The 15,665-nt window shown below is 52.4% G+C and overlaps 1 protein-coding gene across 1 annotated transcript in view; it reads right to left on the bottom strand.

The window, feature by feature from the left end:
* ERP44 (endoplasmic reticulum protein 44) overlaps positions 1-12,235 on the bottom strand; it is a 42,731-nt gene extending 30,496 nt beyond the window's left edge. Inside the window, exons 1-2 of the mRNA XM_066585280.1 lie at positions 12,074-12,235; positions 140-212 (exon numbers count right to left, since the gene is read on the bottom strand). Of these exons, the coding sequence (XP_066441377.1) occupies positions 140-212; positions 12,074-12,139 (139 nt within the window). The 5' untranslated portion in view covers positions 12,140-12,235. The remainder of the gene's footprint in view (positions 1-139; positions 213-12,073) is intronic.
* Between the last annotated feature and the right edge of the window lie 3,430 nt (positions 12,236-15,665).

Raw genomic sequence — 15,665 nt, 5'->3', positions numbered from 1 at the left:
GGCATAATTAATTTCTTAATCTATAATTCAGATTTAATTAGCATAAATCTGAAGTTTGAACATCCCCCCACTACTAGAGGTGAAGCAAAAGATCATGTTTTACAGCGAGAACCAGAACATTTCTCGCCAAATCACTTACCTAAAATGTCATCTATATTGCCACTTTCTAAATTGAGGATGTCCCCTTTTGCTGGAGTGCACGCCCATGCCGCCTGTAAGACAAAGACGTTACATCAGAGGAGAAGTGCAACAGCGCGGTCTGATCTAGAGAACCAAGCAGAGAGCAATGACAATGGGGAACCGCAGGAACAGGGGTCCCATTGTCCGGAAGCTTCTGGACCCCGACGCCCCGCAGGAACAGGGGTCCCATTGTCCGGAAGCTTCTGGACCCCGACGCCCCGCAGGAACAGGGGTCCCATTGTCCGGAAGCTTCTGGACCCAGACGCCCTGCAGGAACAGGGGTCCCATTGTCCGGAAGCTTCTGGACCCAGACGCCCTGCAGGAACAGGGGTCCCATTGTCCGGAAGCTTCTGGACCCAGACGCCCTGCAGGAACAGGGGTCCCATTGTCCGGAAGCTTCTGGACCCAGACGCCCTGCAGGAACAGGGGTCCCATTGTCCGGAAGCTTCTGGACCCAGACGCCCTGCAGGAACAGGGGTCCCATTGTCCGGAAGCTTCTGGACCCAGACGCCCTGCAGGAACAGGGGTCCCATTGTCCGGAAGCTTCTGGACCCAGACGCCCTGCAGGAACAGGGGTCCCATTGTCCGGAAGCTTCTAGACCTGGGGACACGGGTATAATATAGCTGAGGAGAAAGAGGAGGAACAAGCACTTTGAAGATAGGACAGAAAGGGTGTGTGGACATGTGCTATAGCGATGCGCAGCCTCTCCCCACACTTGGGCAGACATGCATCGCCCCGAGTACCAAACACTCCAGTCATATATTGAGGAGTTTCCTTTGTAACGGCGTTCATCATGCTACGACAGACAGTTCGATCGGTTTGGTACATTAGACACCGGTCTGCTGTTCTACAGCCGGAGTGTCACCCCACAAGTCCTGGCTATACCAGAAGGTCTGCAGGCTGTCCGATGACAGGACATCCATCGCTTCTCCGTAACGTATATATAATATATACACCAACATACCGGACATAGAAAAGCTCGTCTGGCAAGAGACGCCCTCAGAGTGGCCGTGCTTATGGGACGCCCCGACCTCCTCTGCAACTCCCAGAGAAGTGAACGGAAGTTACAGAAACCGCTTCCCACCATCCCGGACTGCGGGCTGCTCCACTCTGCAGGGACAGTCTACAATCCGCTGAACTTTCACTGCCAGGTATCAAGATTCGGTTGCGCTGTGTACTAAAACAGCAGACGTGGAGGCCATTGTATGGGCAGCTTCATGCAGACGTATCTGCGTGCATCATACGCAGAGAATACAACCCCCAGTGCTGTGTACACTAAACGGCGCGCTGCATGCAGAAACCGAACATTTCTCATTCAGCCGCTGCAGGCGTTTACACGGGAGCGCAGGCATCTAAACCGTTCAGAGTGATAATCACTCCGTGTAAATGGCCCTTAAGTGATCTGGAGGCCAAAATCAGGGTTATTGCCGATACCCGCCACCATGGCTGCTGCTAACCACTCAACCCCCTTAAGGGCGCCATCTAACTTTACCTCAACTACCTAACGCTAAATACACATCCATCACATCATCTGTAGGGTGTGCAGCACATGTAGAGCCCTCACACCCTACAGACGATGTAAGCGCACGCCATTTTGCATTTGTTAACCCAATTTGTTAATTCACTGATTTTTCTTCATCTACGCTGTTTAAAAGCCATAACTATTTTTCGGCCCACATCGCCATACGAGGGGCACGCTGCAGTGTGAGGGGGGCGTATAGTCTATACATTTTACAGAGCAGCGTGAAAACAGTCTAATTCTATTACTGTTCTTGGAAGTTCCTTTTTATTGCTTTCACTGTGATCGAAACACGGGTCACTTAAAATACCAAAAGTTATATTCTTAAGGCCTCATGTCCACGGGCAAAAGAAGAATTAAAATCCGCAGCGGATTTTAACTCTTCTCCTGCCCGCGGATCCGCACCCCATAGGGATGCATTGACCCCCTGCGGGTAGATAAATACCCGCGGATGGTCAATAAGTGATTTTTTAAAAAATGGAGCATGAAAAAATCTGGACCATGCTCCATTTTCGTGCGGGTCTCCCGCGGGGACGGCTCCCGCGGGCTTCTATTGAAGCCTATGGAAGCCGTCCGGATCCGCGGGAGACAAAAATCGGAATTTACTCACCCGCTCCGGTTCTTCCCTTCGCCGCGGCGCCATCTTTTCTCAGTCGCGGCCGGATCTTTTTTCTTCGGGCCGGCGCATGCGCGGGGCACGTCACCGACGTCATCCTGCGCATCCGCCGGGCCGAAGAAAGAAAATCCGGCCGCGACGCAGAGAAGATGACGCCGCGGCGAAAGAAGGATCCGGAGCGGGCGAGAGGTGAGTTCATTCTTATTTATTTTAAGCGCTCATGTCCGCGGGGCAGGAGGGACCCGCTACGGATTCTCCATGGAGAATCCGGAGCGGGCCTGATTTTCCCCGTGGACATGAGGCCTTAGGCCGCTCTCACACAAAAGACAAAAAACTTGTGCTTATATAATAACCAATGTGAAACTAGGAAACATTTAACTTTTTTTTGGTAAATAAACTGTGCTCTTAAGTGTTGACCACTAGGGGTCTCCCTTCCTAATAACTTGCTATCCACTGCCTGTTATCAGTTACTTGGGACAGACAGTAAGTGTAGGAAGAGAATTGAGTTATCCTGCTCACTGAAATCTATGAGAGCAGAGGGGAAGGGGGGGGAGGGAGACAGAAGCAGAGACACAAATATGTAGTTTTTTACTGCTATCTCTTCACATTTCAACTGCTCTGCACTGCTGTATTGTACACTGTCCTACAGGTCTGTCACAGACAGAGCCAAATATGTGCAGTATATAGACGATGGCATAAACAGGCTCCTCCCACCAGTTTAGAGAATGAGAGATAGACTGCAGATTGGAAAATGGTGATAAATGCAGAATATAGGTTATGATAAGCAGAAGGCGGTTTTCCTCATTCACACAGCAGCTTATTCTGTAAAGCCAAGTACTCCTGTGTCTAGGGCTGCCATTTATACTGCTTGATAACCTCTTCATGTTAAGAAGTAGGTGGCGGAAGGACTCGGGGTGTTTCCTAAGATGCTTAGAAGGTTACTGAACCATTTTACTTCTAAAGGGGTAAAAAAAAATTACTAAAAAATGTTTAAAAAGATTTGCTTAAAAAAAAATCCATGCTTTTATTTTGTCTGATCAGATTCTATTGGTGCCCCTCGGTGGGTAGATGGGGCAGTAATACGGGCATTTATAAACATTTACACTTTTTCAAGTCTCTTCCCCTTCCCCCCCCCCCCCCCCCATTTATTTAATTGAACAAAGTGTGGTTTGACTTATCAGGTCAAGTGAATTTACAGAAGTTACTGGGCTACCGAGAATCCCAACCTGACTACCGGAAATTGGCGTTTTGTGTGCCGTCAGAGGAGCACGAAAAATGGACCCTATTTTCTTTGAATCTACCGCAAACTCCACGGTTTATCCGCCCATCATTGAACAGCTTTACAAACACCACCAACAGGAAGAACGTACAGCTTTTTCCAACAAGATGGGGCAACATGCCGGACCGCCCGTGACTCAAACACCGCACTGCCACCATTGAAGAGCTGCAGGCGACATGCCCGGAGGTGCGTAGAAGCAGATGGGATCCGCCAGTGAAGCTATGGTGCTTCCTGTAGTATTGTCAGAGGAGGGCCGCTGTGTGGTTCCCCCCGTGGAAGCAGATACATTGTAACTACCGTATCACATACACATTAAGGGCTCACTCGCCACATATTGCGCATACAATGCGTGGCCGCATGATATGTGGCGAATGGAGTCACAGAAAATACATGGCCTTTCATTGATCTGTTCACATTAGTGTGTGGATACGCATGTGAAAAAGATGGCAGCATGTGCTCCTTCAGCGCGTTTCACCTGTTCTTTTGCATAGGTAGCGTATGCAAAGCTGTCCGTACGCAATACATTGCATATGGGCGACGATATGTACGCCACACCGCTATGAGAGAGCGGGGGATATATGACAAGAGTCAGACTGTGCATGACCACGTGCGAGATCCGCCATCATGCGCAGACCACTCACTGCCATAAGCGTCGGTAGCCGACTCTTCGCAGTATTATATGCATCCGTGTGAATGAGGCCTTACAGGGATAGTGGTTACAGCCAAGATACAGTAGTAGTAACTTGATGCTACTCTTCGTTACTAATGGCTGTCTTTTACGGTTTGGTGTTCCTTCTAGTCAAGGATGTAACTTATTTCTAAAGCCAAAATAAATACCTCACAGGAAACATAAGTCCTGGCAGCGCTCCACCGGTAAACTCCTTTATTAACTCCTGCAACGTTACAGCCGCCTCTGGAGCCCTTCTGCAGCAGAATCGGTCACTAACCCATAGAGCTTATAGATAGGATCCGTTGAGCCCGGGGGTGTCAGGTTTATACTTGCAGGGCCACCCATTCCCATCGTCACCCAGGGGAGTCAGCGCTCCATCAGTATGACTCTTCGTTGTCCGTATGCACTTCATGGTTCTCTATGACATGCGCATGCAAGGACTTCCCAGGATGATGGCATGGGAACAGAGCCCAGCGAGTACAAAAGTCACATCAACGGGCTCAGCGCCACCTATGCTATAAGCACTATAGGTTAGTGTACAGGAGGTGTATAGGGGGTGACAGGTTCCACTTAAAAAAGGCTCCTGAGCGAGTCAAAAGTTGTGAAGATTAATAAAGGCCTTTACTGGTGCCTACGTCTGTTTGGACTTGACAGGGACTGTGGACCAGGTCCTGCACCATTATATGTACATCCAGCACTGCTGGGTGCTTTCATACGGTGCTTGCGTAGTGTCACAGTGCAACGTCTCACATCGTCCGCAGGAAAGTCAGATCCCACAGACCTACAAAAGACGACTAAACAATGCATGCTTTGACTCCTTAGCAACCACCAAGGTGTTTTCACAAACCGCCGCATATATATGACGCTTGCGCTCTGCAATGTCCTCAGTAGGCGTGTTCTAGTAATTATTAGGAAATTATCAGTGCTTCTGGTTGCACCACACAGCTCTGCTACATGCACACCACAAGCACACAGCTCTGCTATGTTGCTTTGGCATATGGGCTGCATGTGATTTACAATCTTCAGCTGGTGGCTGAGGAGACATGTTGGCTCGTAGCTTTCGCATATGAGCTGCACGCAATTTACAAACTTCAGCAGGTGGCGGAGGTGAAATCCTGACTTGTCGCTGTGTCATGCAAGCTGCATTAGCTTCACAGCGGCGTTGAACCATCTGCAGTGACATGTTTGCATGACAGCGACGGTTTGTTTCACCACTGGACAACGGTTGACGATTGGACGAAGCCTGGAGGGGTGTTGGCAGCATTAGCACTTGAGATGACATGATAGCAGTGAAGGATGATGCTTTAATGTTGTTGGTCAATATGCACGGCCAGTTATAGATGTGGACATTTGTGAGGTGTCGTTTATTGGAGTCTTCACACAGGTATCCAGCGGTCTCACAACCAGATACAAACTGCCAGACTGAGTACTGCTGTATCCATAGCAACTGAGGCCATGGGGGTTTGTGGGGGATGTAGTCTGCCCATAATTCCTCATTCTGTGCAGGAGGAGGATAAAGGATGACATCATAGTCATGTGATAAGGGGGAGGCGTTAAGAGCCGGTAACTAATATCACAGATGCTGTCAAGCTCTGCATGTAACCCATACATGGATTGACGGACAAGTGGTCGTTAGCACTTTAAAACTGAACCGGACTCCTGCATCAGCTGCCATGACTGGAGCTAGCTCTGATCCCAGCAAACTGGCCCCATGGATGCGGTTGGCAAAGCAGACAGTAGAACCTAAGGGCTTGGTTCCCTCCTGCACTGGCATCCCTGCAGTACTGAACACCTACTTTAATCATCACCCTGTACATAGATCCTTTAGGCCAGTTTCACACAGGCAATAACATTGTGTGAGATTTAAAGGGATTCTCCATGAGGATGAAGGAATCCCCTGCCAATGCTGTCACAGAGGATGGCGGAGTTTTCCCCACAGCTTTCAGTTGAAAGTTCTAACATTGACTACTTTGACTGATCTCACGCTCACCGCTGTAAGGCCTCCTTCTCACGAACGGATTTCCGCCGTGTAATTCGTGGCGAAAATCCGCTGCGTTGCCCGCAGCTATTAGGTTCTATTGAACCTAATAGCTCAGGGCACACGGTGCGGAATTCCGCACCGTGAAATCTCCCGTCCTCACCCACGGCATGCTTTATTTGCCGCGGGTGTACGCGCTGACAGCTTCCATTGCAGTCAATGGAAGCCGTCCGTTCACGCTATCTCCCGCTGTAACACAGCGGAAGATAGCATGAAAACGCTTTCCCGCCGCCGCGTCACATGACGCAGCTAGCCGCGTAAGCGTCATGCGGGAGCGAAAACGCCGGATCGGCTGGTAAGTATGGGGTCTCTGGGGGGGGGGGGGGGGGGCGCCGTGACGGGCTTCGCCGCGGAATATTCCGCGGCGGAGCCCGTCACGCTCGCGTGCAGCCGGCCTAAGTCTGGCCTTATGTTTATTGCCTATGTAAAGAAAGGATTATCTTTGTTGCTCGGATGCAGCAGGTTTATTGCTGATATTTCTGAAGAATGGGCCGGCTGGGCAAGGATTTCCCCAAATCCGATTTAGACAAATGTGCAGAAGTTTCTGGAACATATATCTTTGGCATCTAAATATACCCTCAAGGTGCCTTAAGAGGTCCGAGATAGCAGATCCCCTTGTTTTCTCTTCTACCTTCTGGAGGATAAAGTTGTCAGTAAGAGCGGATAAGAATTTGTTGGATCCATTACTATTACCTGAGAGATTCCCAACAAATGTCTGGATGGGTAAAATCTCCCATGATCACTACGTTGGGCTTCTTTGAGAGCTTGGCCATCTGATGTAAAAAGAGTTCCTCCATATCTTCTGCTTGTCCAGGCAGCCTATAGTAAATGCCCACAATGGTGTCCTTTCTGTTGTTCTCTCCTTGTATTCTTACCCAGTTTCTACAGAACTCCCAGCTCTGAAGCTTGAATCTCTGGAGATGGACGTGTAGTGAATGATGAATACTAAACAGAGCGGCAGCACATCCCTTCACTTCTCATTGGAAGACATCAGCGCTGATCCAACATCCGGAAACGGCCTATAGCACACCTTCCAGTACAGTGTAATAATAATGAGGGGGCCAACTCCTCTTTTGGCAAAATCGAGTACATGGACATCATAGAAAGCCTTTAGGTAATGTAAACTGACATTCATGTACATCACAGAAGGCATAGGCACTGAAGCAGTGCCTGCGGGACCACCACAGGAGCCTGGGGGCAACTGAAAGCCAGGCCCCCGCTATGGTGGCTACTGCTCATATAGACACCATGGATGCCATGGTCAATAGCGACTGCAGCATCTAAGTAAGCAGACAAAGGGAGGGGGCTGTCAGCCAATGGGTTACCATGGCAGCCTAATAAGAGGTCCCCAGGCCTGCCATGGCTGTGCACCACGGATTGACTATTAAGCCTATTATTGACAGACAATGCTCTAGTATACCCAGTGTATCAAAGGATCACATAAAAAAGACTTGTTATGCAAAAGCATGTTAATAAGGGAGATGGAGAAATTCTGCTGCAGCGCCACCTACTGGATGGCAGCATTACCCAGAGGAGCATGCATGGTTCCATCTTCCTTATTTGCATATATTACCCAGAGGAGCATGCATGACCTTATAGGTCTCCTCACCCCTTCTGGGTGCTCTCCTTAAGGAGAGACGATGCCCGTCCCGATCCGCAAAGACAAGTTTCTGTATGGCTAGATCAGTGAGGGGGGGGGGGGGGGGAATGGAGCAGTTCCGGCTCCGAGGGCTTATTCAGATGACTGTATTTACAGAGGCGCGTTAATGTGTTTAAAAAGAAAAATCAGACAAAGCAACGCATTTCAGTGGGTTCATTCGGGCGAACCATTTTTTGCCGTGTGAGGAAAATAATTGGACCAATAGGATTGTTTTCAGACATCTTGTTCATACGGGGCCCGAAGAGATGGGTCTGGCCCTATCCTTCAACGTGCTACACAGCAAGCTCCTATAGAATCCTATGGCAGGTGGAAAAGGAGGGTGGGAGTTACCCTGCGTACAACACCGGGAAAAGACGACCACGCGCCCTAATTAAGCTTAATTGGGAATTCTGAGCATTTTATGGTTGGTTTCTATCGCTTCTGTGTGAATGGTGTGAAATACACACATACATTTTGTGGACTCGATCGGGTCAAACCTTCATTCACGCGATTATATGGGGCGTACGGGCGAACATATAAATGCATACGGCTGCGAGGAGGAGGCCTCACAATGCAGGGATGGGGATACACGGTGAACTCCAATATGGTTCCAGCAAGAAAAACAGGCTGGTGAGTCCGTGAGCCAAACCTCCGACGTACAAGCCCCGTGTGTCAGGGATCCACTTACTGCAGGAAGGCAGGAACATCCGGCCTCATCACCGCTACGGGAAATAAGGCATTTAGATCTATTTATTGGAGTACAGTGTCAGAGCATGGCTTCCTAAATTCTCCATCTTCAATACATTGTGTTCTAGAAGTAGTACGGCCGCCATCAGATCCTCCTCCACGGATCACATCTGATCTGATTGTGTATCGCTTGTTATAAGGCCGCGTTCACACGGCTGAGAACCCACCGCGAGATGTGTGCACTGAGACACACGAACATGAAGCCCATCGACACGATATAGAGCTAATCGCTGCACGCTCCTCGGAACGTGACGCCCAGCGACTTCAATCTGACCTTTAACCCTTTGCAATCCAATTTTGGATTCAGAGTTTCCTAGGGGGCTTTCTCTTTCTGTCATTATACAATGGCGCCATCTGCTGGCTGGAGCCAGTACTGCAGTATGTCACATGCTAGAGAGGCCCCTGACAACAGAGTGGCCAGTAATCTACAGTAAGAATACCCTGCCAGACGTCTTCCGACATCGGAGCTGTACAGCCTTCAATCAGAATGTCTTTAGACGTCAGACAGAGGATTGGAAAGGGTTAATAGATCGCACGGCATGCAGAGGCCACGCAACATACACGCAAGGTTTCCTGTATCGCACATGAAACTCGTGCGAGGGGATCGGAACGTCTCAGATGGGAGGCGTGTTTGCCTGAAACTGGCCTTGCATCCGTGGGTAAGTGGTAGATTCACGAGCGTGGCATCAGTCAGATCTCGGCCAAATATCGCGCTCGCCCGTGTGCCGGTAGCCGGAGTCAGAGTTGGCACTTTTCTACCAACACCACACAAAATAAGACTCCAAGGGCCGCTTCACATGAGCGCAGGCGAAACCAGTACCCCGATATATCTGTGCTGTGAAGGAGGCAGATGTGGGCGCAGCGCCGCATTGTACTGTACTTTCTGCGCAGGGTGCACACCACCGCACCCCGATGTAAAAGCCTAGTTAGCCCACGAGGTCCATGTGCTTCTTCAGAGAATTAAGCGGCACATTCGCCCGCACTGAGCGCCTCTGTCACACTTATGGGGCCCGCTGAGCACAAGTGTCTGAACACGTAGCGCACGCGGCTTTTCTCCCCCCGTGTGTGAAATGCACACGAAAAAAACTGAAATCATTGTTTGCGCAAACGCATTCTAGTGAGGGGGCCGCAACGCCACAGCTGCGGGAAAAACACGTAACGGAGGCCGCTCTCGCACTGCCGTTCAGAAATGGTGGCACTTCAGCGCTGCATTCTTGACCGCCTGTTGCAGCATTTGACTGTTTTTCACCCCATCGCTCTGCTGGGTGAGGAGGCGCTACTAAAACGAGCGAAGATAGAGCAGACCGCACTGAAAAGGGTGGAAATGGAAGTGCCGCGTTCAAATGCTTGTCTGCGAGGCATCATTTAAATCAATGGCGGCATTCAGGACGCCGCGCCAATCGCGGTTGAAGCATCTGGTGTGAGCAGCCTTACGGTACACGCACACAGGCCATGAAGGAGCTGCACAACTCACATCAATATCCGCTATTCATGGCCGATTATAAGACCCGCTACCGCTGTGTTACACGGCGTACCGGTCAGAGCACAAGCCAGCGCACGCGGATGGGGGCTAGCTGTCCGATTCTGGGGAATATTGCCTGCGTGCCCGCACCCCTCAGCCGGGTACGGCTCTTTGAAAGTGGCAGCACAGAAGTAGAATAATTTGTGGCCCTTAAGGGGGATACAATGGCCCTTGTAGGACCTCCATATCTGGTGAGCGGAGTGCGCAGGACTAATTCACGTAGCGCGGTACATAACCTGCACCACGAGGTCGGCTGATACGTGTGGATGGAGGCGCCGACACTTGGCAGACTCAGACCATGAACATACAGGGCAGAACCCAGTGAGTTCACCGCACAACCCGTATGTACCTCGCACATACTGCGTGTAGTCGCTGCACGTGTAAACCGCGCCCAAAGCTTTATGCACAGGACCACATGGGCACTGCGTGCGCCCCCCAGGCGCCTCCCCCGCACACCGGGGCGCCGTTCCATGTAGCATACTCCTAATACTCCCGCGGGGCGTGGGATCTATGAGGGATGGATCCTCAGGTGGATTCCGCTGGATGCAGATCATAATAGCGGGATGTAAAACCGCATCATGGAACAAATATAAGAACCCGGCGACTTCCTGACGGAGATTCTGCAGCCGATGCGCCGTCTCCCCGATGCACAGCAGAAGCGCGCAGTCTCCGCAGAAAGGCGTCCGCCTCGCAGATCCGTTTTGTGACTATGCACTTGTCTAGTCAGACCATAATGGCAGAAGAGGCAGTCTGCACTCCGCAGCCCTGGCAGAAACACTGCGGACAGCCCCGCCATCAGCCCAACCCCCAGCCACGGTTACCAGGGTGCAGAGACGGCAGCACTTTCCCAGCTGCCTCTGTATCACACAGGGGTGACAGCCCCCCATCAGAGAGCAGCCCCCTTCACTCTGCAGACCCCCCAGGGCTCCCCCAGCAGCCTCTGTATCACACAGGTGTGATGCCCCCTATCAGAGAGCAGCCCCCCTCACTCTGCAGACCCCCCAGGGCTCCCCTGCTGCCTCTATATCACACAGGTGTGACGCCCCCTATCAGGCAGCAGCCCCCTCACTCTGCAGCCCCCCCCAGGGCTCCCCCAGCAGCCTCTATATCACACAGGTGTGACACCCCCTATCAGGCAGCAGCCCCCTCACTCTGCAGCCCCCCCAGGGCTCCCCCAGCAGCCTCTATATCACACAGGTGTGACGCCCCCTATCAGGCAGCAGCCCCCTCACTCTGCAGCCCCCCCAGGGCTCCCCCAGCAGCCTCTGTATCACACAGGTGTGACGCCCCCTATCAGGCAGTAGACCCCTCACTCTGCAGACCCCACCAGGACTCCCTCTGTATCACACAGGTGCGACGCCCCCTATCAGGCAGCAGCCCCCTCAGGACTCCCCCAGCAGCCTCTGTATCACACAGGTGTGACGCCCCCTATCAAGCAGCAGCCCCCCTCACTCTGCAGACCCCCCAGGGCTCCCTCTGTATCACACAGGTGTGACGCCCCCTATCAGGCAGCAGGCCCCCCTCACTCTGCAGACCCCCCAGGACTCCCCCTGCCGCCGGGCAGGCACAGAGCTCGTCGTCCGGGTCCCGCCGGGCACACAGGGCGCAGAGCCGGCGTGCATCAGTTCCGGGTTCTCAGCCAATCACATGCAGACAGCAGTGCAGACAGCCGGCCGCTGGTTGGCCGGGAGCGGACGGGCTGCCGGCGATGCTGGACATAGTGCGGGGCTGACACCAGCCCGCCGCAGGCCGCCCACCACGACCCCGCACAGGCCGCACTGCACCCGCAGCTGCCCGGCCACCAAACCCCGCACAGCCGCTCGGTTACCGGGGAGAACGAGCTGCAGGCGGCGGCCACTCACCAGAAGGACGAGGACGCAGGCCGGGTCACTGAGAGGCAGGAACATGGCGTCTCTGGGGCTCAGCATCCCGCACAAGCGGCGGCCGCTCACACAGCTGAGAGCGCGGATGTCTCCAGCGCGGCCGACCACTTCCTACAGACCGAGGCTGATGACGACACCGCGTCACGTGACCCGCACTGACGGCGCGTCTGTGTTTACCCGCCCTCATCCACCCTGCAGTGGGAGGAGGGAAAAGAGAGGAGATCCGCGGCAGCCGTGAGTGGGGGGGAGGAAAGAGGAAATCCGCGGCCATGAGGGGAGGGGAGGAGGGAGAGGAGATCCGCAGCAGCCGTGAGGGGAGATCCGCAGCAGCCGTGAGGGGAGATCCGCGGCCATGAGGGGAGGGGAGGAGGAAGGCCGCCTGCACACGAGCGGGTCGGATCTGGCAGCGAGAATTCTTGCCGCGGGACCCGACCCGAGAGCCTGCAGGGACGAGCGTGTACTCACCCACGCCTGGCGGCCCCGGCTCTTTCATGTGCCGGCTGCGGTGCAGCCGGCGCATGCGCAGACCGGAGCCGGCGGCCGGGTGAGTGCAAGCCCCGCACAAAAATAGGACATGCCGCGGTTTGTTTGCCGCGTGAGATTTCGCGCGGCCAAACCGCGTCCGTCTCCATAGGAGTGCGTATTGTAATGCACTCCTATGCAAACTTTCAGTGGCGGAAATCCCGCGGTGGGATTTCCGCCCGTGTGCAGGCGGCTGAAAGAGGAGATCCGCGGCCATGAGGGGAGGAGGGAGAGGAGATCCGCAGCAGCCGTGAGGGGAGAGAGGAGATCTGCGGCCATGAGGGGAGGGGAGGGGAGGAGGGAGGGGAGATCTGCGGCCATGAGGGGAGGGGAGGAGGGAGAGGAGAACCGCGGCCATGAGGGGAGGGGAGGGGAGGAGGAAAGAGAAGATCCGCGGCCATGTGGGGAGGAGGGAGAGGAGATCCGCGGCCATGAGGGGAGGGGAGGAGGGAGAGGAGATCCGCGGCCATGAGGGGAGGAGGGAGAGGAGATGTGCGGCAGCTGTGAGGGTAGGGGAGCATCGGATCGCAATTCCACCAAAGTGAAGTGAGGCGCCTTTGCATGTAAAAGGCCGGTTGCTGAGCGCAGTACCAGGTTGCGCTTCTCGGCCCGATATCCTACCTGTGTGAATGTAACCAAAGACACACCAGCAAATAGTTGTCAATGAACAGGCCTGCAGCGGGAGTGTCGTACCGCAATTAGCGGTAGAGTCCGCTGGGAGGGGGGAGAGGAGTCCATGAACAGGCCTGCAGCAGGAGTGTCGTACCGTGATTAGCGGTAGAGTCCGCTGTGAGGGGAGGGGGCAGAGGAGTCCATGAACAGGCCTATAACGGGAGTATTGTACTGCGATTAGTGGTAGAGTCCGCTGTGAGGGGAGGGGGCAGAGGAGTCCATGAACAGGCCTATAACGGGAGTGTCGTACCGTGATTAGTGGTAGAGTCCGCTGTGAGGGGAGGGGGCAGAGGAGTCCATGAACAGGCCTATAACGGGAGTGTCGTACCGCGATTAGCGGTGGAGTCCGCTGTGAGGGGAGGGGGGAGAGCTTTCACAAGAATTAAAATTGCATCAGAAGTTATTACCTTTTTTTTTTTTTTTTGCAGATTTTAATCTAAAACCATTTTTTTATGATAGCAGAGAAACAAAACTCAGAGTGTATGACCCGGATCCTGCAGCAGTGCCCCATATGTGGGCGTAACCTGCTGTTCGGGCACGCGGCGGGCTCAGAACAGAGGGGGCGCTATTTGGCTTTTGGAATGCAGATTTTGCAGTAATCCTGATCAGATGCCATGGTGTTTGCAGCCCCTGATGCATCAGTACATCTGTGACCCTATTTTGGAAATGAGAGCCCTCAGAATTCATGCAGGGTGTCGGAAGCGGTCTGACCCTACAGTGTTTTGTGATTTTTTTCTTTTTTAAACATTTGGTTTATGAACCAAAAATGAATTCCTCCAGTTATAAGTAACTTTAGCCTCAGATTTTTATTTTTTGCCAGGGGCAACAGGAGAAGAAGCCCCCCACGAGGTGTTCCCCATTGTCCCCGTGTCTGTCCTCCCTCATTTATAACAGACTCTGCACCGTTTTTTACCAATCAAAGGAATTTCACTCGGAAAGTGCTGCCCGGGTACAATATGTGTGCCCGCACGTCCAGGAATACTGAGCCTCCCCTTCCTGGTCCCCAAATATTAGGGCCTTGGTGACCTCCTGGAATTCAGGGAAGAATGGCCTACACATGGCATGTTGGCATTATATCCTGCCACCTGTATGACCTACACCGCCAGTTTTTTGTACCACACCCTTGTTTTCTGCATGCCATTGTACAGCCTGAGTACTTGATCAGACAGGTTAACCCTTTCTGTACCAATTGTACAGTCAGGCTTGGGGGTCTCTGTACTGGGCAGGGGGTACTGCTGTGGCCGTATATTGTGCTCACTATAAGAGTATCCCTCTTGTCCTTATACTTAGTGCCCGTCTCTCACCCCTTCTGAGAATTTAGCCAAGGAGCGACTAAGGGAAGTTTTTCTGTTTTTTGTAACGGTGCCACATGCCACAGTATTTCTGGCAGTGAGTGTCTGCAATAGGGGAACATTGGTGTAATCATCTAGGTACAGGTGGTCACCCAGTCTAGCAGTGGCTGCGCCAATTCCCATACAATTTTTTCTATAATTCCCAGGAAGGGGGGCATTTTGGGAGCTCAATTTTAGTGTCCTTCCTTTCATAAATACGGAACTTCTGGGCGTACCCTGAGGTACTCTCGCACAACTTGTACATTTTTATGCCAGACTGTGCCCTCTTACTGAGCGGGTACTGGTGGAATTGAAGCCTCCATTTGAAATGTAGACTCATCTACAGAAATGTTTTTCTTAGGGGTGTATGCCAGGGCAAACTTAGCAATAAAAGGCTCTATTACCAGCCGCGATCATAATTGGGGTCACCGCTGGGTGGGTGCCGCGTATTGTCATAATGCAGGGATTCTATGCTTGCTTCAGAACGTGTCCTGGACATAGCCATGTGGAATCATCGGGTGTGTTATAAAGGATTCATGCTCCAGTAGGCCCCAGTGCTCGGCTTCTTTACTAGCTCCATACATAATTCATTGCCCCAAAATGTTGCGATTTTTGATGGGTCCATTTGTGGGGTTTTGCAAAACTTGCACCAGGGGTTTTCTCAGCTGAAATTTTGAGTAAAATGGGAAAATTAGGTGCATCGAGTATAAGCCTAGCTAGACTAGGTAAAAAAACCAAACCACAATTCTCACCCCCCAGCTGGCGTCTGTGTCCCTGGCGCCATGGTCTCCCCGGCGGTGTGGCAATCTACTATGTAATTCTCCCCGCTATCATCTCTCTGCTCGGCTTTGAATTCCCCTGCTGTCCCCAAGTAAGCGCTGTGGTTGGGGACACAGGTGCCGGCTGGGAGGTGAGTATTGTGGTTTGTTTTTTTTTAACCTAGTCTAGCTAGGCTTATACTCGAGGCACCCAATTTTGAAAAAATTTTTGTGGTAGAATTAGATGCCTCTGCTTATACTCGGGTCGGCTTATACCCGAGTAGATAC

This window comes from Eleutherodactylus coqui, chromosome 12 (assembly GCF_035609145.1).
Source record: "Eleutherodactylus coqui strain aEleCoq1 chromosome 12, aEleCoq1.hap1, whole genome shotgun sequence".
In the NCBI taxonomy this organism is placed as follows: Eukaryota; Metazoa; Chordata; class Amphibia; order Anura; family Eleutherodactylidae; genus Eleutherodactylus; species Eleutherodactylus coqui.
Note: the sequence above shows the minus strand (reverse complement) of the source record. Positions and strands in the feature narration are given on the sequence as shown.